This window comes from Spea bombifrons, chromosome 3 (assembly GCF_027358695.1).
Source record: "Spea bombifrons isolate aSpeBom1 chromosome 3, aSpeBom1.2.pri, whole genome shotgun sequence".
Classification (NCBI taxonomy): Eukaryota; Metazoa; Chordata; class Amphibia; order Anura; family Pelobatidae; genus Spea; species Spea bombifrons.
The window spans coordinates 55391691-55419522 of record NC_071089.1 but is presented as its reverse complement, the minus strand read 5'-3'; the positions used below and the strand labels follow the sequence as shown (position 1 = coordinate 55419522).

The window sequence follows — 27832 nt, the reverse complement described above, 5'->3', positions numbered from 1 at the left end:
ACCACCCACTCCCTGAACACTAGAGATAGCCTCACTTATATCTGTTGCTTTCACTGAAAGAAAATGAGCCATGGGCAGTCAACCTCAGGAGGTTCCCAAGTATGCCTGCATGTTAAAATATGAAGGGGACAAAGTGCCATTCCATTTTTATTAGGATACTGCACTGTTAAAGAGTGAATAATATTTATAAAATGAAACATTTTCATTTTACATAGTTGTTTTCTTTTACCGCCCATTAGACTGTAGCTGGCCTGGTTTCTAAACATTTTTTTTAAATTGAGAAAAACAAGACAATTGGATGCGGCTGTAATCTGGAAAATGAAAACCCATTACAAGAGAACACATTAAACTGTTCTAAAGCGTTTTAAATGTAACCCATTTGCAAGGTGAAAAATGTTTACATATGATATTATTTTGTATTTACTAAATACACAATTAAAGCACAGTATTCAAATTATATGCAATCATACTAACGAATAAAGAGATACTGTCAATTGTTATTTTTTCACAAAACCTTGCAGTGGTGTGAATATTTCAAAATTGAAAGGCCTACCAGTTTATTCTGTGAATAACTGATAATAATGAAACAATCTCTTTCTCATAGACATCATGTTTACTTAGTGCAGTTCATAAACCAATGAAGTTGAGTTCTTAAGACATAAAATATTGATCATCTTAACACCTATGCATGATTTTTCATATTAGAAGCAATTTAATTGCTAATGGGTATGTATGAGTATGCAGATTCCATAGTGCTATTATAATGGGGGGAAATGACAAGAGTAGCCTTGACTCTTGGGCTATGTCATGCCCCATTAACCCCCCAAATAAAACACAGACACCAGTGTGGGATGAAAAGGCCACAGCCGAGTCATTGCCATGCAACCTGTAAAGATAAATGGTGTGTTAACACGACAATGACCCAAAACCATTTACAACTGAGCACCCCTAAGCTTGCCAGGATCAACCGGGGCCAAACCATAAACGTCACCTATGGGAGGACATTCCATGAAGCCCCACCCCCATCCGAGGTTCCAGCAAACACGACCAAACAGGAACCAATCTGAACTTTACATCACCCCCTGGCCTAGCTCTGCTCTGCATCCTTGTCAAGGCCCCCTCTAGTCTGTGCAGACCTGTGGGCATCAGTACAAAACTAACAATATATATCATATTTTGGTGCTGAAGAACATGAACATGCTGCTAGAAATCATGCACTGGATGACTAGTATGGGGGATATGTTGCATTGGCTTAGATATGGATGATCCTTGGGCGAAGGAACAATTTTGCATGGCAACGTTATCACATAACCGTAATGTCCATTAATAGATTTACAACAAACATTTTACAAAGATAAAATAAAACTGACATCATAGAAACAGATGTCTTCATTCAAAATCTTTTATCTTTAAAAATAATGTAAGATAACGGAATGATCAAAAGCATTCGGCAATATTTAAAAGATAAAAAGTAGAAAAATAATAATTTATGCATCTAAATTCCACCGTTTTTGCAGCTGGCAGACCTCTTTTTGAGTTATTTTTTCTTCTTGATATTACAGGATAATGATAGAAACAACACAATCTCATTATTATTTTCTACACTGCCTGTTTAACACAGCTCATCAGCATTTAGCAGAGTGTGTATGATGGCTTGTAATTAGTTGAATTAATCAACTTACTGCAGAATTGTCAAGGTTTACATTCTGATACGCAAATATGCAGCCAGCAACCCAACTGTTACTGTATGGCATAAAAATGAATGTAAATATCCACATGTAGCATTAGAGTGTGTATGTTGGTGTATGGGTTTAGCATGCCTGTACAAGTGTATAAGATAACGTGTGTTACTGTAAGGTGTTAATGTTTGTGAGCATATGATATGAGCAGTTGTGTGTCTGTTACAGTATGGCGTTAGAGTGTGTAAGTGTTTGTTAGTGTATGTGTCGGGATTCCACCCTGACAGCCTGGACTATGTAATATTTATACAATCCATGCCTGCCTGCAGCCACCCTTCCGGTTTAACTATTTGGAACAGCTATTTGGAGCCATGTTATCCGTATATTAGCCCTGCCTTTATAAACCTGCTCTGCCCTTCAATCTGAGCTTTTGCATTGTGGTGTATTCAGCTTTGCTGTTTCTCTGCTTCCTGGCCCTGTGCTGTTCTCTGTTGGATTTTACTAGTTTTGACCCAGCTTGTCCTGACCTTGCTAGTTAGTTATAGGGGAGACTTGAAAATATACTGCACCCAGGCGCCACTAACTCTAGGCTTGTCCTTGTTCTCACATGGTATGACAATGTGAAAATCATAAGGCGAAATGATGGGTGGGAAAGTGGGATGGACATGGGGTGGGCTGATGGGAGCAACATGGGGACCTAAGCATCAAGTATGTACTGGACGCTAAGATTTCTGATGGTGGCCCTGAGCGTGTGTGTCTATTTTATCCTTATACGGCAATATGTTATGATATTCTCTTAAGGATCTTTACTAACGAACCACCAGAACTTATATTGGATGCTAATAGTTACACACCATCAACCATTTTTATTTCTATTTTTGCTTTTTTCATAAATCAATTGAGCAACATTACTATATTGTAATAACCTTCTAAAGATCTCTTCTATAAGACCACACAAGAGTGGATTAAGAGACTCATTTGGTATTTTATTTTATATTCTGCACTGGCGAAAAAACTTGGTTTGCTTTAAAGGTTTAGACAGATCATCATCATTATCGACTATATGAAATTTTCCAGTCAGTTGTGAGAGGAATATCTATGAAGAATCCATATAATGTATTTGTTTTACTTTTGGAAATGATCGGGTTACCATAATCATCATTTTAACTTTCCTTATCACCAGTTTCTGTTTCTTTCACAACAACAAGCAACATTGCAGTTCAGATGTTGCCTCTTGATACGAGCGCTATCCCCCAACCTTATAATCTGGTGGTTGGTGTAGTGTGGGCAATCAGGTGGTTGGTGTAGTGTGGGCAATCAGGTGGTTGGTGTAGTGTGGGCAAACAAGTGAAGGGATCCTTTGAGTGGCAAGGTCATTTGATACTAAAACATCGCAGTTGTGACCACTGTGACCCATGTAGTTCCGGCACTTTTCAGTCCTCTGGTGTGGCAAGCCCTGCTCCTTCATGAAGCCACTCATCCAGAAAAAAGAAAGCTGTGGGTAGTGTACACTGCAAAGTATGAGCATGATATAACAACAAAAAGCATGAATACAAGGGCAACTGTGACATCCTAACCCACTGAGTGTTGCCTTGAAAGGGTGCTAGTGAAATCCTGCCCTGTTGCAGCGAATTGTTGCAGTGAAAGGGTCGCTTATGACATGCTGTTCCACTGAGTGTTGCAGTGAAAAGCCCCATTGCCGTTTGAAACTGTGCACAATTAAGGTTCCATAAATTAAGTATTTTTGACTGATGTAAAGATTTTTGTGGAGTATTTCTAGTTGAAATTTGCTCATAGCCCAGTTAGAAAGCTGCTTCTCAAGAGACCATTCAACTACAAACCACAAATTAAACTGTCATACAATATTGGCGTGGAACCATTGTTTTATTATAGTCAGGATAATTATAGTACATTATACATAGGACCACTTAAATCCAAGGTCATTCTGCCACCATACAAGTCACTACATGATAGCTGATTGTTTCAGGGAACACTTAACTATTATTGTTGTCCTCTTTAGTGAAATTATGCACAACCTGCTAATTTAAAGTTCACAAATAAAATTCACTGTGCCAAGGTATTTTGTTTAACACATATAATTAGAATAGTCGATGTATCATGTATATATATATATATAGATATATATATCTATATCTATATATATATATATATATATATGCTTGTTTTTGAAGGTAACACTAAAGAACATTTAACCGTACTCACTAAAACAAACGGTATGAAGTATTTCTAATCTTCAGTTTGACTACAATATGAAATAAGATGACAATATGTTTTAAGTAAATTCTGAGGACATTTTTCATGCAGTTTAAATTAGTTTAAAGCATATGTTCAGGCATAGTTTACACCAATCTGTTTTGGTCTTCTGGGACAGAATGAGGATACACAGAGGCAGCTTCCTTTTGTGAATGTCCAGAATATATTTGGACAATTCAAGATCCTTGCTTATATATATAACTCATTGTCAATTTATTTTGTCATGAATACATTATTTGAAAAAGAAAAAAATGGTTCAGCAGGAAAAAAGGGACAGCATAAACCCTCTTGAAGTACCGTATTGGCTCGGATATACGCCGCCCCTGTATATAGGCCGCACCCTAAAAGTTTGGTGCTTTTTTAAAGAAAAAGTTTTTTTCTTTAAAAAAGCACCAAAAAACATGCTGCCACTCTGTCCTCTCCCCCCCCTGAGATATGCTGCCACTGTCCTCTCTCCCCCCCGAGATATGCTGCCACTCTGTCCTCTCCCCCCCCGAGATATGCTGCCACTCTGTCCCCCCCCCCGAGATATGCTGCCACTCTGTCCCCTCCTCCCCCCCCGGAGTTATGCTGCCACTCTGTCCTCCCCCCCGACTTACCAGAGCAGACTCCCGGGTGTCTTACGGGGCCGGAGGGGGACATCTATGCACATCGTGTATACAACTCCCGGTGCCGGCACTCAGCGGAAGTGCCTGCACCGGAAGTTGTATACGCGTATTGCGTAGATGTCTTCCGCCGGCCCTGCAAGACACCCGGGAGTCTGCCCTGGTAAGTCGGGGGGTTAAAATGCATCGTGCGGACGTTCACCGGCAACGGCGCATCGCCGCTGCCGGTGAACATCCGTGCGATGCGCTTAGACAACCTCCCGTGCCGGTACTCCCCCCGTGGAAAGTGCCGGCAGGGGAGGCTGTCTGAGCGTATCAGACAGTAGGATGCAGGTCCCCTGCACCGCTGCGGGGGATCTGTATCCTAACCCCGCTGCCTGCCCGGCGCCCAGGACTGCATGTCCCGGGCGTCGGGCGCTAGACCCCGAATATAGACTTAAAGTGGGGGAAAAAAGTGCGGCCTATATTCGGGCCAAAACGGTATACGAACACAGAAAAGAATCCCAGCACTCCAAACAGCTTCCAATCCTTAGGTTACTTTATTCAGAGAAAGCAAAACAAAAAAAGGCCAAACAGGGCCTTTTTTTTTGTTTTTGTTTTGCTGAGCTTGACAAAGGCCCTGTGTTCGAATACATTATTTGAGTCTGACATTCAATACAAAAAACCATAAAGTAAGAATTTGTAGACTAATGTTGACTAAGAAAAATACTCATAGCATTTAATAAATTTTTGTTTAGATTTTTTTCTCCAGGAGAGTCTACAGCTGGAAATATGGAAATATACCGCATCAGGGAAAGAAACCATTTTCTATGGGGTAGGGAAGGGCAACAGGGGAAACAACAAGAAGGGGCAAGGGAAGAGTTACATGGAGAAGAGGAAAAGGGGTCTGGGAATCATGGAGAATGGGCCTATTCACCCCCATCTCCTCCCCACGCAATAGTGAGAGGATCTGTGGGCCAGCTGTATATTCCAGCCAGTAGAACCAAGTGTTTTGGTACCTCTCCATTGAGGCACCTAGCTCCTTCAACTTGCATATTTGCTCCACCCTGATTACCCACTCCCTAAAAAAGGAAGGAGTTGGGCACCCCAACACAAGGGGATGTAGGCTGTAGCTGCGTTTAGGAAATGATTGACTTTATATTCTGCAAGATCAGAGTGTATGATTTAAAAGAAGGCACACTGGTGTAAATAGTAGTTGTTTGTGTCTTTGTGCAGTACTGGGTGTATTTGAGTCCAAAAAGAAACAATTTGGGGTCAAAGCCACCAGATGTGAAGCTGAGAGGACAGGGAGTCACCACATCACTAGCAGGCGTCTGGCATGTCAGAGTGGCAGTTATGGACAACCAAAGGAGGTCTATATCAAATGGCATACAGTACGTGGTAAGGGTACATATCTTCTCCCATAGCTATAGAAAAAGTTGCAGGATGTTATTTTTGTGTTATTGTGTTGATCATTTCTGTTCAATAGATGATCAGGCTGGACCAAGCATTCATGTCTTTTTGTAATGTTGTCAAAAGAGGGATGAAAATCAGGTGGTACAGTTGGAAGCTGTAACCAGTCAGATCCAAAGGTACTTAATCTAGGTTTGACAGCAAGCAAATGGGAAGGCATCGGCTAAGAGTTCACTAAGAGGAAGGGTGATGTTTAATATTTCTGATGTAGAATACGTTAGATTAGTCACCATACATGCAAAATGCCTTAAGGATAGACGGGAGAGTAATTCTGGGGAGAGTAACTAAACAAAAGGTCGTCGCATAGCCTCTAGGGTTTCATGGTGGGTATCTGCCACCAGAAGGCCCGTAATGTCTGAGTGGGATTGTACTGACTGCAAAAATGGTTCCAGGGAGAGTACAAACAGTAGGGTAGATAGGGGAAACCCTATCTTGTAGCATTTGTTATAGAGAAGGGGTTGGAGAGAGCACTGTTTATCCGAAGCTTAGCTGAGGGGGGTTGAATGGAGGGGATGGATCCAGTTAAGTATGTGTGGGCCAAAGCCCACGTGCCTAAGTGTTTTGCCCATGAAAGTCCAATTAAGTTGATCAAACGCATTTTCAGAGTGTGCAGACAAGAATATGGTTCCAGTTGAGGAGCACTTGGAATAGTGGGCTAGGGCACGGATGGTGCTGTCCTGGGCTTCTCACCTTAGGATAAATTTAATCTGGTCTGGGAGAACTTGGTCCGGCATGGAAGGTTTAATGCGGTTTGCAAGAAAGAGTGGGCAATAGTTTACGCACACCTTTGCTATCCATAGGGATTAGGGAAGTTGTTGCCTCAAGGGTGTGACTATGAATGTTGTTACCCTTAAGGATAGAATTGAAGGATTCAATGAAGTGCGGTCCCAGGGACTCAGTGAAAAGCTTGTAGTATTTAAGCGATAGACCATCAAGTCCTAGGCACTTTCCGGTTAAAGAGCGTTTCATAGAGGTGGCCTGTTCAGAAAGGGAGATTGGGCTTTCAAGAGTGTCTGATTCCTCTGCAAGTTTGCGACTTTGTCCTCTTAGAGGGGGGTCTTTTCTACTCCCTTCAATGCACAAATCATCGTTAGTGCGTGATTTTGTAGGTTAGGGCCTTGGAGTTTTACTGCACTCCCACTCTTGTCCCACTCTCTCCCCCTGGGAATGTTTAAGTATGCAGTAGTGTGTAAATTCATAATTTCATCTGTAGAGTAATGAAAATATAAATACATTTTAAAAAAAATCCCACTTACAATAGCCCAAGAGAGCCACAACTATGAGCCACAGTCCCCTAGGCTCCCTATCCAACCCGAGCCACGCTTACCTTCCAACCCAGGCCACCTCCAGTGAGTTCTGATGGGGCTGACATCTCTGGGGCCACAGGCCGGAAAAACACTCTGGTTGTCTCATTAGAGCCATGAAGCTGTAACCAGGCCCAGAGGTGAGGGCACCATGGTGCAGTTGAGAGTAGACTAGTGTCTGGGGGCTGCCAGCACCCTCCTCCTGCAACAGAACCATGACAGAAGATCAGTTGGAAACTGGGCAGCCACACCATTCCCACAGTCTTGAATAAGTAAGGCAAGCATCCCCTGGTCGGGAAAGGTGGGCAGGTAAAGGGCACGGGCAAAGATTAGGTAAAAGGGTGCCCTGTGGGTTACTTATGACTCAGAAGCCAGTCACTTCTCCATCTCCATGTCCAGCCAAGGAGCCCCTCATTGGAAAGTGGAGGTCTTGTAGAGCGCAGAGGATGGGAGTTCCCTGAGTCTGCGCCTAATGTGTTGGGACTTAGTAGGGACCAGTCGGGAACCTAGATGTCCGGGAGGCCCAACACCCAGAGAAGGCCTGGCATCATGTTGTAATGCCGTACTGCAGAAGATATATTATTGTGTTGAATCACCAGGAGGAACCCCAGAGGAAGGGTATTTACAGCCTCTGCAACAATGTTAGGATGGATGGCTTGGCTGGCCTAATGTGAGATCCAAATGTCTTGATAGAAGGAGACAGCGAGGCAATCTAGTGACCAGGTCTCCAACTTGCAGGCCCTCTTCATGATCTCCTTTTTCAGTTTAAAGTCTGCAAGGGGACAAACAGTGTCCCTGGGGGACCACATGATGGGGCCTCTAGGTTGGAGGGCCAGGTGTGCTCTTGCCCATTAGGATCTCGGTTTCTCCCTGTTGACCTAAAAGGTTGTTAAAATTGTAAGGAGCTGGGGATATCTTCCTGACCCATCGGTTCAAGGGGACCCTGCAGACTCTAATGCTGTGCCTCTTGCTCGTGTTGCCTAGGTCCTCCATGCACAGTTGAAACTCTGCTATGTAGAGGTTGGGGACCTCTTGAGTAGTAGGTAAGTCTTTTTTTTGAGGTAGTGTTGGGTTGGATCCACCATCTTCTATGGAAAAAGAACTGGCAGGAGATTGGGTCTCTTGTCCTGTGAGTAGAGATCTATGAGAGTAATACTCCCTCAGTGAAGCCGACATTGGCTTAGAAAGACCCCCAAATGTTTGATTTGTTATTTCATCCCATATACAGGATGGTTAGTGGATTGTGAAGCAGACAGTTTATGCGACCATCTTCCTTGCAGTCAGACCCTCTGAATTATTCTTTAGACTTAAAATGTTTCTGGTGACGTGTCTGGGGACAAAAGTAACCAGGAATTGTCTCCTGAAAACAGGGACATCTGGTCACCCTATTTTGAAAAGCTAGTCCCTTTGTGGCTTTCCTACAAAGAGAATCAAGTTGCCCTCCATAATTCATAATTAATATGAGAAGAGTCGAAGATGGATGGCAGAGAGAGAGAGAGAAAAAAAATAAATCCTGAAACATTTCTTTCCAAATAAGTCTGAAAAATAACCTAAAGTTTAACTTGTATACTAAGACAGAAAACAAATACAACTATATTATGGATTCCTTAATGTTGAGCTGACTAGAGGGACATTGTGATCTTCCAACTAGTCTTGCAGGCTGCAGCTGCTGATTGGGCAACTGTGCGCCCCTTTGCTGCTGCACCTGAGGTGACTGCCTCTCTCGTCTCACCCTACCTGGGACAGAGGTAGGGATAGGCGGGACAGAGTCGCAAAATTGGTACTGTTCTGCTCAAATCGGGACAGTTGGGGGGCATGCTGATAGGTGTATATAAACATTTTGTATTGTCTAAATATAGTCTTAATCATGAGCATATGCAATTGAGCTATAAATATTATCCTCCTCCTTCGCCTCCTACATTTCTCTCAGGCATGACTCAACATCCTTGGCCTAAAAGAAGAAATTATTCATCACAGGTTGTGTTTTTTATTTCCTATCATGGAGACACCCAGACTTCTGCCATGTGCATCAACATTGCCTGTGACTTTTTTTTCTTTGCAATAGGTGAGGATACAGGGGGCTGAACCCATAACGCAGCTGCAATTTTAACGTAACAAGGTAGCTGTTGGATTCCAGCTAGTCAATATAACACATAGCTTGTGCAGTTTTAAAGAATTGAATAAAAAAACAAATAGAAAATATATATGTATACTATATGACAGTATGGAACAGCATTTGCCTTTTGGAACATGATATAACAGTGTTACAGAGTCTCCCCATGCATTTGCAAAAGGAATAGCACGAAAATGTAAAGGGACTACGCAGCTATGATTTACATTAAAAATGCATATAGTGCAGCATTCATGTTTGGAGGGGGCACATGGGGGACAAAACTCTATTTACATACATAAATACATACATACACACACACACAGATATTTGCAAAACGTTTATAAATTATAAACAATAATTATAAACAACCTCTGGGAAATATGCAACCAAGTCTATTCACTTTAGTCATCCCATTTTAACTATATAATGTTTACATATTGCCAAGTACCCAGATTGCGCCCACAGGCTTTGCCCCAGCACTCAGATTACACATAGACAGATGACTTGACTAGATTGCACCCACAGTACTTACAGAGCAATTTTATTCAAATGAATAAAGGGTGCACCTTTTCTAGTGCTTGAATATCCTTCTTTAGAATAGGTGCCCACAAATGCACAGCATATTCAAGGTGTGGTCCCTTTATAAAGGGGCAAAATTATATTCTTATCCCGCAAATTGATGCCCCTTTTTATACATGACAATACCTTACTGGCCTTAGCAACATTGTTGCCTAGTTTATTATTATTTATGAAAATTCCCAAATCCTTCTCATTTGTTGTTATCCCTCATTCACTACCATTTAGGGTGTAAGTTGCTTGTGCATTTCTTACACTGAAGCGCATAAGTTTGCATTTATCTACATTAAATGTCTTCTGTCATTTGTGTGCCCAGTCCCCCTGTCTATCTACCGTATTTTCCGGCGTATAAGACGACTTTTGAACCCGAGAAAATCTTCTCAAAAGTCAGGGGTCGTCTTATACGCCGGGTATACTTACCGTACTTACCGAGCCGGACTGGAGAATCACGTATCTCTAGGGGAGGGGCGAGCGGAGAAGCTACCTCCCCTGGGCCGGTCTTCAGGGCTGCGCCGAGGTAGGTGCAAGATCGTGATCTCCCCAACTAGCCCTAATCAGCGGGCGCCCGATGAGCAGGGCTGGTTGGGGAGATCACGACCTCCCTCTAACTAGCCCAACAGAGAGCTCGAGGTCTGGCAGGGTTAGGATACAGATCCCCCGCAGCAGTGCTGGGGACCTGCATCCTACTCTCCGATACGCTCAGACAGCCTCCCCTGCGCATCGTGCAGACGTGCCGGCAGCGGAGGTTGTTTACGCTCGCTGGTGAACGTCTGCACGGTAAGCTTTAACAATCCTCCTTACCAGTGCAGAACGGTATACAACTTCTGGTGCCGGAAGTTGTATACCGTTCTGCGTAGAATAGATGTCCCCTGCCGGCCCCGCAAGACACCCGGGACTCCGGACTGGTAAGTCTAGGGGAGGGGGGCACATCTCGGGGGGGACACAGAGTGGCAGCATATCTCAGGGGGGGGGACACACAGAGTGGCAGCATATCTCGGGACAGACACACACAGAGTGGCAGCATATCTCGGGGGGGGCACACACAGAGTGGCAGTGTGTGTAAAGGCAGGGGTGTGAGGTGAGGGCAGTGTATAAATGTGTATGTATGGACAGGCGTATGTTAAGGGCAGTGTACATATGTTAGGGAGAGCTGACCCACCCAATAGAAGCAGGCTTTGTATACAACAACCAGCCAATCACCGGTAAGGTACAGTGCTTGCCGTGATTGGCTGGTTGTTGTATACTGGGTAGAGGGGTAGTCTTATACGGCGAGTATAGCCCAAACTCTATATTTTAACTGCAAAAGTTGGGGGTCGTCTTATACGCCCAGTCGTCTTATACGCCGGAAAATATGGTAGATCCCTCTGCAGCAAAGTAATTTCCTGCTCACATTGTATTACTTTACAGAGTTTAGTGTCATCTGCAAACACGGAAACATGACTTTCAACGCTTATTGCAAGATCATTTATAAATATGTTGAATAACATAATCACTCCTCTATCATCTCCCCATTTTCTGTCCCGTACCACTCCTTTATCTCACTATATAGCTCTCCCTTCACTTACCTTCCTGTAGTGTGAGTGCGTACTTTGTGCAGGGCTCTGTCACACTGCACACAGCTTCAGTGCTGAGAGCTGGGATATGACATCATATCCCGGTGCTTAGCATTAATAGCTGGCGCACTTCGTGAGGGAGCAAAGAGACAGAGGTCTGTACAGACATACTTTGTGCCCCCTTGACTTTGGAATAGTTACCTTTTTGTTGTTAGAGAAGCTACTGGAAACTCTGTGTCTGATCAGCAGCTCTCTCTTCTCGCCATAAGAAGTCACCATGTTTAAATAAATGGGAAGCTTTCCCTTTTTAACAAATGTCTTGCATGTACAGTTAAACACATGATATTTTTACAGGGAGAGGAAAGATGGCTTCTGGCCAGCTTAAAAGATGATCATCAGCCTTCACTGCACTAGAGAAAAGGCTATTAGCGGCAGCAGATAGGACATTGCAAAGTGCCACCACATATGTGGTACATGGTTTGACGACCATGTGTGTGTGTGTGATTGGCACTAAAAATGTGCACCAAATATGGTCTCCAGACAGTTATCTCAAGACTAAAAAAAAAAAAAGATGAATATATCAAACTCTGTGTCACTAGGACATTATACTTGATATTTTTATTTAGATGAATGCAGTAATGAAAGGTACACTAATATTTTGTGGTAGGATGAGGATAATTAAGTTTAGTAACCAGATGTAGAATTACATATGCCCTCACAAAATAGATATAATAAGTGTATGTTAATGTCCAGCCAAAATGCTAGGTTGTAAAAGGTCAAACACCCCTTGCACAAATTACTAGTATTTAACATTATGAAGAAACTTTCCTCTGTGCATATTTATCTTGTTGTGTTCCTTGTTCTGTCTTCTACTTGGAGATTTGATATTCTGCCAGATTCCTAAAATGAGAAAAACATTTTGCACTAGTCTTACAGTCTCATAGTCATACAAGCTAAATCCTCTAAATAAGGACAAACGTGGCACAAGGCCAACAGCAACAACTCCACAACATTCAGAAGGTTTTTTCTTGACTCTGGCATACATTATGTACCAAAACATAATAGAAAACATTTTCGTATTATGATATTATGTGGCTTACCAAAACTGTCTGATTGTCTTACATTAAGAAAAGGACCGCTGTAGCCTAGTCCAAAACAATGCCACCCAGAAAATATGTGGAACCTCTGTTTATATAAGCTGTCAAAAAATGTTGCCTAATTTGACTAGTGATTAATAGAATGATACACGTGACCTCTCCATTTCTTTCTGGAAACACAATAAAGTAGGGAGTTGACAATGAAGGGCATGCCAGATTAAAGGAGACAAGGATCAAGTTAAAGTACTATTAATCATCAGTGTCACATCATCATCAGTGCGCACCACACTGAGGTTCTACTTTACCGAAAGAAGTAGAAGTCTCCCAGCAGAAGTGGTGGAAGCTAATACAGTGAGGAAATAAAGAGACATGGGTCCCGGTTTGGCCTACAGGGGTTTGAGTCCCTTATATCCGGAAAATTGGTTAGATAAGATGGGCTGAATGGTTCTCATCTGCTGTTAAATTCTATGTAAAACAAACGTTATTACAAATCTACTAATGCCTCCATATGATGCCTTACAAGCATTTTTATACTGTTATAAATGTCAAGATGGCCTATTTCTGTCTTATTCATCATACCGTAATTAATACTTAGTTTTAATTGCACATACCACTGCAAAATGTGTCTTTATAAGTTACATTTTCGCATGTTTTTGGAGTTTATTTAGAAATGAATGTAGGCCTATTTTTTTAAAATATTTGTATATAGTTTATGTGTCTTTAATCTCAGCAGTGAGCAAAATATTTTCAATTTCACAAAATAATTAGATCCTTTGGGTTAGACAAATATCTGTTTAAAATAACTCAGGAGGCGAAAACACATTTATTTGTTGGATTTCAATCAATTGTTTCTACAAACTTTTTATATACATACCCTATTTATGGCCTCAGGTGTATAGTCAAAATCTGATCTCAGGGTAACTCAGTTTACATTGCATTCCGTATACCCACTTATAATACCCACATAATGATTGATAGAATATAAAAGCAATTAAAGTACAAATGCTTAAGCACATTGGCTAATATAAAAACATAAGATTTTGACGCATAATAAGAAAAACAAAAAAGTAAGGCCTTGATTCTTATGTAGTATCATACTGAGTCATTCTACTAATCATCAGTCCTTGAAAGTGATTACACTAAATTGTGCTATACAATGTAACGATCTATGAAATTATTATTGAAGTCAGTGAGATAAAGTTGGTTTTAAGCCAGTGACACTTTTTACATAAATACAGACTAGAATAAATTGGTCCTTTCTGAATTACTTTTAAATGATTATTTAAGGATGTACAAGCTTTTTTAAATTCCTTTAACATTATTTGCCTGTAGTACTTCCATTGGTTTATATTAGGTATTTACCCCTCAGTCTTCCATGCTCCAACTTGAAATCCTGCCCTCTAGTTCTGGTGCTGCTCTTTGTATTAAAATGCTTCCACTTGGACTTTATTTAACCCATTCACGACTAATGACATACCAGGTGCATTATAAAAAGATGTCCCAAAGGACCAATGACTTATGTGGTATAAGTACGTATACGTATGTGGTATAAGTCTAAGCTGTCAGGTGGCAGCTCTAACGACATGGATGATGATATATTTAAAATGAAAATGTATTCATCCATGAGAACAGCGTTCAGGAGGAGACAGCAGCCAAACATGTACCAGACAACAAGGCACTCGACGTTCCCTTAATGCAGTCATATTTTCAGTACTGCTGTACATTGAATCTCAGTGAAACAAATTTTGTTCCCAGCCCATTTCGGTTTATATTAAAATTGGGGGCATTTTTAATTTGGGAACGTAATTCATTGCCCCATGCCCACATTAACTCACTCTCTCTCACATTCTTTCTCTCCCTCTCGCTCTCTAAATGTTTCCCTACCTTCTCTGCTGGCCAAATTTACCTGGATAATTTACCTAGATAATTATATTTAAAACATAAGAATACCTGATGGAATGCTTATACTTGTATATACTTTGTTGTCACTGTCACTCTAGATTTTGGCATATGGAACTTTGCAGGGCAATCAATCAAGTTTTATTTTAATCAATATCTAAGGATGTAGTCCCTACTGAGTCTAATGTAAAGAAAACCATATAATTTGGCATTCCAAAAAATCCCAAATCATGGATTAAGTATTTGTTGCTATATCAAGACCTTCCTATTTTTATCCTTAAAATGAGTGGGCAGTCAGGAATTGTATGGTGGATTATCTTCAGAAATCAATATTTTAAGTTGATGTAATTACAGTTATAGATTTAAAATTGCCATTTTATGGGGCTATAACCCCAAACTATGCCATACTTTACAGCATTTGGCAGGATTTTTGGGATCCTTGATTTTCTGTCTAGAATTGTTCCTCTCAGGGACATGCTGGCCTGAAGCCTATGGTGACAACTGCCTCTAGGGTTGGTCTTAGCTTCTCAGAACAGGGCCACTCCCACTTGGACCAGCCCAAGACTCGCTAAGGAGGGGGCACAGTAGTTTCGCTTAATGCAACATTACATGACCCAACAATAACAGTGCAGGCTCTCACATAGTGTGCAAGCAGCTATAAAGAAAGACTACAGACAAGGTAAGGACATGATAATGTGAATGTGTGGGTGTGATGGAGTGAGTATGTTTTAGTGTAAGTGTATATTAGAGTGAGTGTTTGTGTGTTAATGTGAGTGTGTGTGAGAGTGTGTGTTATTGGTGCTATAGTGAGTGTGTATGTGTGTTAGTGTGAGTGTATGTTGACCCTCCCTTGGTCCCTTTGAGGTCTTGCTTCTCAAGGATACCAAAGACAGTTGTTCAAATGTGTAGAATGTTTAAGCAGGCACAACTCTGCATGGTTGGTGGGCTGAAAATACATGTGATGCCCTCCTATATACTGGATTTTAATAATGGAAAGTTGAGAAGTATATAATTACTGTAGTCCTGGCATAATTTGTAGATATTATTTCACCTTTGTTTTGCACTCACAAACAAAAAACCCTTCTCTGATCACAACAATTATTGATGATATGTTAGAGAAAACAAACTAACAATAATTACCGGTATTATTCATTAGTTACAATATTTCAATAAAAACAACATAGATACCTTCAGAAAAGATAGTTTACAAAAAAAAGTAAATTAAGGTTCCCTAAGACTTATGTGAAGTACAGAATCAAACATTTGGGCGTTGATGTTCACTAATATGCCAAGGGACTTATTAGCAGCCAGTATTACTAATTCAGCATTAGCTAACAGAGACATCTGCAGGCAATTAGTGCTCCCTCAAGATACTGTCTCTAGAGAAATTAATTTAAATCTACAGTACAATCAACAGAGTATTTTAATATACCGGTAATACCAATGGGCATTTACAGGCATGGTCTAGGGTGGATTTATGAACTGACAGTTAAACTGGACAGACGAATGGTCCATCACAGACATCAAGAGGCAGATGGCCAATTTTTCCCCAAAAGGTTTTGCTACAGTATGCTGTTTGGTTTTATAGTTATGTGCTGTACAGTAGAAAAGTAAACAGTCAACTACATGCATACATAAATGTGTGTGTGTGTGTGTGTGTATATATATATGTTTTTACTTCCCTATACTAAAATAATACAAAGATTTGTTTTGCAGGACAGTGCAAAGAATGGTCATTAGAGCTAGCTATAAGTTATTAGTTCTAGGGTGGGAGTCTGAAAAATAGCCCTCTCAGTTCAAAGTAAGTTACACAGTGTAGGGTTCAGCTTTGGTAGAATGGGCTTGTAGGTTTAGGACAGAACTAAGCTGCCTGAGATACAGCAAACTCGGTGACACAAGCATTAGTAGGTAAATGCAGGAGTCAACATGGGCTGGGACCCAGGTGAGTGACAAGTGGTGTGTCCACAGTGAAGTGGATGTTGTATCCATGTCAGTACTCTCAGGTACCCAATCCAGTCATTGAGATCTTAGCAGAAAGTCCATGTTAACAAGCTTTATAAGTTGCTTCATATATCGTATTTCATTATAATTTGTTGGCCGATAAATACATTATCGCAGCGTTTAATGAATCTCCATGCATTTATGTTTATTGATCATATTGACAGTGCACACATCAAGGCTGTCTGACTTTTAAACATGCACAGTTTAATTTTGAATTACATAGCTAAACTGTAAATGTATAATATTATTTATTTTATATTTATTTTTACTTCCAGGAGAAGGACCTCATTTTAACATTTAATGTTTCAATGCATCGATCCTGGTGGATGGAAAATGGGCCAGGTTGCACGGTAACATTAGTGACTCCTGCTCCTGACTGGGCACCAGAAGACCATCGGTACATAACTGTTTCAGAGTGTTTGCTGGACTATCAGTATATAGAAGTTGCACATAGCTCTCTTCAGATCTTTTTTGCAGTAAGTGAAAGTCTTTCATTTTAACTAAAAACAATAATACATTTACTGTGTGACTTGACCTGCCAACATTTCCAATGACAGAGGAACATATATGTTATAGGAGTGTGGTTAGACATGGGGATAGGAGTGGGTCCTTATTAAGAGTTTTTATGTCACTGTGACTTATTTGTGAAAGGCATTTTATTTAAACAATTTAATTTACAAACACATTTTATGTATCCGCCAAACATTGTACACTTTTAGTAAAGCGGGACAAAATAGAAACAAAGATGAAAAAAAGGGAACTAAAGAGAGTCGCTCAGGAGATATACAATTCACTATTGTGAAAACATATCAATATATTATTTAGTTTAATTATGTTAGTGAAATAGAAATGAAACACTAATTTGAAATACTTTATTATGCGTAAAATTACATGTTTTTTAAGTGTACATTTATTAAAATTACCTATAGCATTTTTTGTCAATCAGTATAAATGTGATGGAGATACTTGCATACCTGGGAACTCTCCATCTTCACTCTCCTCCTGTTTCCTGCCTATGCCACCCTTGCTAAAGGCTACCTTAGGGTAGACTGTTCTTATACATGGCTTGTTAACACTATTACATTGGTTTATTTAGTGTATAAAAAGTCATACATGTGCTCTCAAAAAAAATGTTGGGGCCTCGTGTGTTCGCTCTCCAGAGCGATCACTTTTGCTATATGGAATATGACAAAGGCTGGACGTAGACTTATTATATGTAAATATTTAAAATACCAGCATTTGAAATACCCTTAGGTGTGTCTAGTTTTCAAAAATATACGGTTTGATGGGGTGAACTAAATTGTCCGGCTTCAAAGATCTCCCAAATAGGACACTAGCTTATGATGACCAGATGCCAAAATTCCAAATTGAAAAAACTTGTATCACTGTACTCATTAGATGTTGCTGAACATATATGAGGGCAGTGACATATACCAGGAGCTGTAAAATCATACCTGTCATACAAATGTGTTTGAAAAAAATACTAGCACAAATTTGACAAAGGCTGGTGCTGAGATTAGTGTGCAGAAAGAGTTTAAAATATCAACATTTGAAATACCTTGAGGTATACGCTGTATGTGCCCATTGCCCTATAACAGGTATTGAGAAAAGACAGTCCCAGACTAAAAGAGTCTAGTTTCCCAGTAGATTTGAAAGATGTGGAACCTGGGTAGAAAGTAGAAGCCTAGTACTTCTGTTCCCTCTGACTGAAATGGAAAGAGATTCCATTTGTGGGGATTATTTTCAATTTAAGCACTACAACCATGTTAGCAACAGTATATGATTGCTGAAATTTATGTTGACTGCATAGCCATGATATTTAAAGTTAGCCTGTATAGTTCTAATAATTAATTACAATATTAATTCTTGTAACATTGCAGAATATATTGTTGTGTTTTAGCAATTCTATGTTTATAAAGAGCAGTTTTAGTATAGTATAGTAAAAGTGGTCTTATCATTAGCGTAACAGATGCACTGAACCGCTTGGACCATTTAACTGCCTGCAATGCTAGGCTCCTGCCCATGCCTTGGAGCAGCTGTAGGAGGGGTGGTGGAATTTTGGTTTCTGCTGGGCTATTGTGGTGATCAAAGAGCCAGTTGGAGTGACCAGCAGGTCTCTATTCTTCCACATACTCAAAAACACTTGTCTTAATTATGTCAATTATGGGAACCCCAAGAGCCTCAACTATCCAATGAGATATATTTATTAGCGTAATCCTCAATTAAAAAACATGTCCTCTAAGTAACCCTCCTTTTGCCACTTAACTGCATTAAAACCCTTCATCAAAAGATCTCTTTTGCTTTGCTTCTCTTCATCTAAACATTTTCCCCCCTTCATTCATTCTAGGCTGCTTAAACTTGCTATTATCATGTATTCATGTTTCTTTTCTACTGCTAGGTCCTATTAATGATTCCCACATATTGTTGTTATTCGTTCCCTGTTATGCACACTTTCCCATATCTTATCACCTCGCCGATTCCACTTGCTGACAAGAGATGTTTATCTTTAATTACTGGCTTGATGATTACAATGTTTGTGTTTTACAATAATCTAACTGTTCCTTGCATGTAAACATACATCATCACTTTTAGCCTTTTTTCTTTTAAAGACTCATTTTGTTATATACCAGTCTCTATTCAAATAGCAAAATATAACAATCACTTGTATCGTTAAACTATTTGGATTTTTCATAGTAACAAGCCTTTTTTAATGTGATGTTAAGCATGCTTAACACTTTTTCATTCACATAATGTGGTGCTTCATTAATCTGATAATTACAATCTAAAGGCTTTGTAATGAGCATGCACCAGGTTGATAATGGCCTTGCCAACACTGCATAAACCCCGGTCCATGTCTTTGGCTTGGTCATGCCAGTCTGCTATGGTCATTATGTTCCTAGTACATGCCTTTAACTGTGAGTTTAATTAGCAAAGGAAATACCTGTTTTAAGACTTTATTGCTGTCATCAACTCCCTTTCCAGATTTTAGTATTGGGACTGTTTCCTCTGCATCAGACTTGGCAATAGCTGCTTCCAAGTCACTACCTAATGCAATATCTAATAATGTTTTCATTTGGGCTACTTTCAAAAATGGGTCTACACAACAGCTCTTATGTTGTACATTTTGTGAAGATCACTAAACTGCTAAGTTTTGCCTTTTTGTTTTCAAAAGTAAAAAATAAATTCAAAGAACTAAAGGAATATATTTTTGTATATAAAAATGATAGCATGTGCAAAAAGTACATAATACTTTTGATAGATAAAATCCTGCAGACTTGTGTTGTATATCTAGTAAAAGTATAATGCAAATGTCTAAATGCAAAAAATTACAGTAGATTATCAGTTTTTATAGATTGCAGTACATTCTATACAGTGCTCTTGCTTACGACATTGATTAAATTAAAATTAAGTCTTTAAAGTTATGCAAAAATGATGTACAGAAGGGTGAAAGTCGTTAGCGAACACAGGGAATCATATGTTAAACTGGCAAGTAACTGGCTTCACGACCATAGCATTTTGTGAATTGTCAAAGTTTAGTTCGTATTGTTTTCAGTTGTAACTCTACTAAACAGCAGATTCTTTAGTGCTACACACACATAAGATGTTCAGGACCATATTTAATAATAATAGAACCCCCGCGCTCACCAGCATGCAATAACACCCTTCCACCCAACACCAATAAACACAAAAAAACAAAGTGCTTGACACACCGACTTAGGAGGAGACTGTCATAGTCAGTGCGGTCTTCCCTCCTGACCCTAGCATGACTCCACGTGAGACTTCTTCAAGCCACACGTGCAGAGCAAGGGAGGAGCACAGGTTTATGCTGATCACATAATAAATGAATGGTGCAGGTCTGACATGTGACCCAAAATAAACATGCGAGTAATGATCAGGAAAGGCTTTAGGTGTTCAGGGGCACTGCGTGGGCCACACCTTTAGTGTAGTAAAAATGTAGTAACATAATGTCACCATCAGGGTAACCATCCAGTTCCAAAAATATAAAACATAAAATAAAATGTTTATTTTATTGAGCAAGACGTTAAATTGATGCTGTTTGTTTTTATAGTTATGTGCTGTACAGTAGAGAAGTAAACAGTCAAGTACATGCATACATAAATGTGTGTGTGTGTGTGTGTATATATATATATATATATATATATATATATATATATATATACCCCGTATTTGCTCGATTATAAGACGACCCTGATTATAAGACGATCCCCCAAATCTTAATATTAATTTAGGAAAAAAAGAAAAAGCCTGAATATAAGACGACCCTATAGGAAAAAAGTTTTACCAGTAAATGTTAATTCATTTAACCACTTTTTTTAATAAAAGCAATGCTTGAGAAAAATATTTTGGTTTTATTTCCTTCTATTTTCCAACCTGCCCCCCAGTTATGCACATCTGCCCCAGAAGTGCCTTATACCCCCTATATGCCACTGTGCCCCATGATATGCCTTTTAACCCTCTAAATGCCACAGTGCCCCATTATATGCCTTTTAACCCTATATGCCACTGTGTCCCATGATATGCCTTTTAACCCTATATGCCACTCTGGCACTTAGAGGGTTAAAAAGCATATTATGGGGAAGAGTGGCATATAGGGAGGTTTAAGGCATTTCAGGAGGCAGAGTGGCATTAAAGGGGTTAAAAGGCATTTCACAGAGCACTCTGCCTCCAGAAATGCCTTACACCCCCCATTTAACACTCCCCCTCCCTCCTCCAAACTTACCGGTGCTTCTGAGTTGGGGGGGGCGCATGACACAGGAGGGTCCAGGTCCCCTGCATCTGAGCCCCAGGTGCTTAGTCCTTAAGTCCTTAGTATATATGTGGTTTCATGGGGTAAATTGAACTTGTCAAAATACAAAACAAAATGCACACCTCCCAAATGTGACCCTTTAGGCCTCAAACAACCCAACAAACCTTTGCATGGCTAGTATCACTGTACTCAAGAGATGCTACTGAACACATATTGGGATGCTCTTTCGCATTGGCATATACTACGAGCTATTCATTCACAAAATTACTACTACAAAAAATGGCTGCTGGTAAATTAACTAGCATTTAAAATACTCTAGGAAGTCTAGTTTAAAAACAAAAAAACAACCAAAAAACAAAACTGTTTGATGGGGTAAACTGAATAGGTCAGTTTCAAAGATATCCCAAATATGGCATGGGAGCTAGATGACCAAATTTAAAAAAATGGTTTTGAAATAGCAATACACTATTTGCACCAATTGGCCTATAACTTATACATATATACTTATACTTTGATTATCCTTACTTGTTACTGTTTTCTACCCAGTTTCTCCTGTGTATGATCTCATCCAGACTGGCTTAGCTCACGCTTCTGCAGTGTGCTCCTGCCACCAACATAAGTCAGCTTAGTATTCCTGCAGTCTTCCAAACTTCTGCCACAAACACCTGCCTGTCAATAAGTCCATGTGAATCTCATAGAAAATAGTTGAACCTATGGATCTGAAACACCACTTTCAACTGGACTATAACCATCTATTTTGTGAATACTACAATCCCAGGGAAACTTTTAGTGAATAGTCCCTACGGTAAATTGTTCAACACATTAATTTTATAGTTTGGATTAACAAACAATCAATATCTAGACCTTGAAGCAATACTAATTGCACTGAATGTGACATATTTCTCAGTACGCTACATGCTTTCCCTGTGGCTAATTTTTATAAATCAATGACGACGGCATATACAGTACCTGTAAGTAACATATTTTCTCTGAAATATATGTCGTTTATGGTGCTTATTCCCTAAAAAGGTGCCAAATCGATACAAAAAATATAAAGGTCACACAGTAAATGCTATATTGAAGTAAAAGCCCCTGTGGTTCAATATTAATTAACATGGATAATTAAGCTAAGCTAAACATGACCTTTTACAAGCCTGAAGTTTATTTGGAGTGTAGTCAAATTACTTGCATAGTTACTCGCTCCACTTTTACTGCACAGCAGTGAAACATATTTAGGGAGGATTACAAAGGACTATTGGGATTCAGCAGCTGCAACAAAATGCAATCTTCACCGGGTCACAGGCCCCACACTAGGTCAATAAGTTGCTCTGTACCGAAAAGTTTACCAAAAACCGTTTGCTTTTTCAGTTGATCCAGCTTAGACTCGTGCTAATTATTTGAAATGTTTAAATTGAATTGAATCAATTAAAATATGCTACAGTGGTAACATCCTCTTCAGTGTTGGTTAACCGTTATTACTGGAGAATGTAAGGAAGCTTTATTTACCTTAATGTGCCACCTGCTAAATAATTAATTTTAAAGGGTTCGACTTAGTTTTAAGTGTATTAATGAGATTTTGGGTTGGTCATATCTTTCCCTTCACAAGGGTTTAAATAGGATCTACACCATTTTTTAACTATCACATAAAAATCAAGGTTTAAAAAATGTAGTATTTTCTATTTGAAAATAATTTTAGTTTAGACTTGATGTAATCTTTTGGACATATTTGACATTGGTATGTGTTCTAGCTCTGTTCTCTTAAATCGTAAAAACAAACACATTGAATCTGTATCATACTGACTTGTGGCAAACAATAGAAGGTTTCAGTCTTAATCATTAACAGAATTTAAAAAGTCTGTGGAGAAAAGAACATCATTGGATTAACAGGACTTGATTAGCATTGCTGCAAAGAATCAGCTTAAGGATGTGTTTGGGCAGTAAAAGTTGCCAAAAATATCATAGAATTGTCTTCAATGATGACCTACAGCTCTGTAGATTCTGGTGATGTAATTTGGATTAAAAAAAATAAAACACACACACTGAAGACTTATTATGTAGCTTGCTGAGGTCTCAGATGACCCATAGGCCAGCTAATAAATATGTATAAAGCATCATAAAAAAAGTATCAGTTGTTTAGAATTTTGCAGAGATGAAGACGGCATGTGTAAAGAGGTCGCTTGGAGCAGACTAAGAGGAAGGGGCCATGACTTTACTTGGGGAAGTAAAATGGAAGCTTGTGAGGGGGATCTGGTTTGGCCCATAAAGGGTGAGTCTCGAGCAGGGATTAAAAGGACCTGCCTCTACCTTGTCACTCCAGCACTGGGCAGTAGGGCCTCAGGATCTTAACATTAGTTGTAGTCTGCACCAAACTCCAAAGCTCTGTCCAATGGAACCCCTTGCATCGTCCCAAGGCCTCATCCAGCTTGTAGGTGTCCTACTAAGCGATGGCCTAGTGGGCACCAGGTGTCCCAGAATGCTGCACATCCCAGATAGGACTTGGCTACTTCACCCCGATCCAGAGGAATCTTGTAATTCAAAATTCTGTAGCTGGTACCTGCTACACATTCACATTTATCATACTCTCATATGCTTCTTTCTTCTCTGCAATAGGGAAAGTATATAGTTTTAAGGGGCTCCCTGGGGGGCACATTTAAAACAGGAAACTCAAGGAAGGATTTGGAAGAGGGAGTATGTATATTTATTTTTCTTTGTTTTAATTTGCTCCCCCTTCCAGAGATAAATGATAAAAAGAAGGATAAAGATGATAAGAGGCAGTACCAAACTGCAGATCTTTTCAAACTGTCTTCAAGCCTTTTCAATTTTTGCAAGTGTCATAGGGATAAATGTTTTCAAGAATGTTTGGGTTTGTTACAAAAAAACAGTTCTGGCAGTAAAAAGCTGTGCATACTAGCATTGGATGAGTGTAAGGGCATTGCCTAATGGCTACTGATCATGCCCCTAGCTTGTTTTGCTCAGCCTATCTGCTGAAGGTTTATGATTTTCAGATTGCTAGCAGACTTCAGTGTCTGGTTTGGTCTTGTAGTAAAGGTGGATGTTTGGTCAGTGAATGAGAAGCCGTGAAAGCTCCTCATTGGGTTTTCAGAGATGTTATCATATGACGTTCAATTGAAAAGTGGTACTTGAATGTTAGTTGGTAAGGTGTACCCAACCAGCCATGTTAGGGTTGTTATGACGTTATTAGAAAGAGGTTCAGGAAGTATTGGATGTTCTATTGAAGTTATTTCTCTAAGCACTATACACATTGACAAATATCAGTGCAGAGGTCTTGAGTGCAGCACAGTCATGTTTATTTAAGTTTAAAAAAGGAAGCAACTCATGTACTTTTTAAACCAAAAGTTGCATTTGAGTTGCAAACCTAACCTTGCATCTGCCATTCCACGTCCAATGGAATGGAACAAATATAACCCAGAAATTAAAAAAAAGCCCATTGGGTGCCTCCCTACATACCCCTACTCATACCCATGAGAGATGATGAGAGGGATACAGTCAAATGCTCTCTCTGTAGATGCATGAAGCCCATGCATAATTATTATTATTAGTATTATTATTATTATTAAGCATGATAAGAAAATAAAAAAATAAGTAAATAAGCTAAAATGTGCTCTTTATCTTCAAAGACCAGCCTTTAGTACACATTATTTCTTATATAACATATAAACATTTAGTATTGTCACAAATAATATATGATTGCTCAGTTTGTGCACATAATAAGTGAATATAAAATCCATATATTTGCCCATTATGTTCTATGCTACCAATTTAGTCAAACAGACTAAATGTTAGGCATATGCTAGAAAATGTTTGAGATCTGTTTTGCAGAACAATAAAAACTGCTAAAAATGTTCACTTCAACAGACAAATGTTAGTTCACTTCTGTGTTTTATTTTTATCATATCGGCAAAGGAAAAATACATGTCTAGACCAAAGATTGTATTAAAATGTAAGAAACAGGTTGAAACAACTGACATCTACCAAAATGACAGCCCAAGGCGACAAGGTGTTTTCACTCAGCAGGATACCTTGGATTGGATATCTGACAAGCAAGATAACAGTATGCTTACTTGCTATAACCTTTTATGATTTTTTAAAGAATAAAATTAGAAAAGAAAGCAAAATAAGATTTTTTTTTTAACTTGTATTGAAAAAAAAGAAAGCCAGGCATATCAGTACAACACAGAAATGTATTTTACTAGGCTCATTAAACAATTGGTTTAAGTCATTATTTTCAGACCGTATGTCTGTACACATAAATGTGTAGCAGAATGAATAAGCTGCAAAAATAGTTGATGTAATCGGAGAGAATAAGTTTTCACAAAATATAGTTTGAAGTGTGTTTGTAGTGGGGGATATATATGCAAAATAGGTAGAAAATAATAAAGAATACCACATTGTATGCATACAAACATACAATTTGACAACAGATACGAATTTGGCTGTTCCAGTCTGCCCATGATTACAAATGTAAAAACTCAGACCTTAGGTAGTCCTTGGTCCATTGCACGTAGTGATCTTCAGCTTGTTTGCAGCTGCTTGGCCTTGGAAACCGTGCTTATGCTGATGTTACTTCGAGAGGCAGTTTGGGACTCTGCAATTAGTGATGCTACTGAAGACAGGCAATTTTTACAGTCTACGCGCTACAGCCCAACTTTGTGAGTGTGTATAGTCTATCACTTCATGGCTGACCTTTTACTCCCAGATACTTTCACTTTCCAGTAATAACACGTACAGTGGACTGGGTCAGAATGGAGGTTAGATTATTAATTTCGCTGTGGCCATGTTATGTATGTATCTGAGGAAGGAACAGCTGCCTTCACACATAACTACTGGTTAATGGCCCTATTAATGAATTAAAGTTGGTTTATGGTTGGACTACACTCATCAACTGGAGAAACTACTACAGTTTTGAATTACTGAGTATTGTCATTGCAAGTCCTGTGTCGGCTTGCTTATAAATAAACTAGATTGATTGTAAGCTCGCAAGAGCAGGGCCCTCTTCTCTTTTTTGTACCAATTTATTATTGTGTGTTATTTTAAATTATTCTCTTACACTGTTGGGGTTATATAAATAAATCTAATGTACTACAAATTTGTGAAATAAATATTCTTGCCAACATTTTTTTTGTGTGTGGAGGGGTGCCACATACAGGATCCACACACTATGTTTGTATGCTCACATAGCGTGTGGCTGCTGAAGTCCAGCATTACTGATAGCCAGTCCAGACCTGTCATGTGTACATTTTTCTTTCTCTTTTGGGGTGTATTTATGTCAATAGGGGAAATAAGGAAAACTTGTTGACTTTATACAATGTTGATGTACAAATCTATGCTTTCTCATTTCATGAAATTGAGTTGCAATGCTTTTTTTTTTTTTTTTTTGCAGTTCTAGCTTTGTGCTTAAATGGTGTTAACCTAGATGAACTACTTAACAAATGTAATTAAAGAGATAGGGAATATATGCAGAAAATATATTTGAAACAAAAAGGCAAAAGGGAGAAAATTGGTTTTAACTTAGGAGGGCTAAGATATTGTAATTATGCAAAGTAATCAGCCCTTTAGAGGACATTTACTATCTATAAGTGAATCTAACTCATCTTCTTAATAAAAATGAATTCTTTTTTTATCACTTTTTTGCGTATGTAACTCTTAAATAAGATTTTAGAGAGTGATCTTGATTCATTCTTGCATTAAATCAAGGAAAGGCATTCATGAGTATTAAACTTACAGTATATAGCGGTTATTACAGAGATTATTCTGCCCTTGGAGTCAGGAAGGATTTTCCCCACGGTTTATGGGACATTCTCTTGTTCTTAAGAGAGGATTTTTTGGTTACCTGCATCTGGATTAATAAAATTAGAGTTGATTTTTGAAAAGATGAACTTCATGCATTCACATATTTTAACTGTGAAAATTACTATGAGCATCTAATCACTGAGCTTTCCCAAAATTGCAATGTTCTGTCGCTCAGTTAAGAGGTCATGATTTTGATATTAAAAACAAGAGATGTACACTTAATTAAAAATAAGTCAAATGCCAGAAAAATGTGTAAACCAAACAAAACATAGAAATATTTATAGTTTACATAGTTCATTTTGCAGACATAATTTATGTAAAAGAAAAATGTTTGTATTGATGCTCTTATTAGTTCCTCTTCACTTGTTGCTTCTGGTAATGCTTCCCCTAACGTGAACCAGGAGTGCTGCTACGTTATAAGAAGATAACATAACTACATATGGTGCCACTAAACAAAGGGGCCCTTAAAGCTATATGCTTGTAATTCTCTTTAGACCTTTAAGTGTTTGGGAGGCCAGGCCTATTTTTGTATCAAATGCATATTTGCACACCTATGGTGCACCCACTTTTGAAGGCTATCACCCTTATCATTGTTCTCACTCAGGGTGATGGGAGTTGTGGTAAACAGAAGCTCATCAGACTATTTTAGTTTAAAAAATAAAAATAAATTCATTTAAATAAATGTGTGGGATTTTATTGT

The 27832-nt window shown here is 39.1% G+C and overlaps 1 protein-coding gene across 1 annotated transcript in view; it reads left to right on the top strand.

Moving 5' to 3' along the window:
* The window catches only part of NKAIN2 (sodium/potassium transporting ATPase interacting 2), a 261254-nt gene that overhangs the window by 185125 nt on the left and 48297 nt on the right, over nucleotides 1-27832 (top strand). The window contains exon 4 of the mRNA XM_053461246.1: nucleotides 16829-17029. Within this exon, the coding sequence (XP_053317221.1) occupies nucleotides 16829-17029 (201 nt within the window). The remainder of the gene's footprint in view (nucleotides 1-16828; nucleotides 17030-27832) is intronic.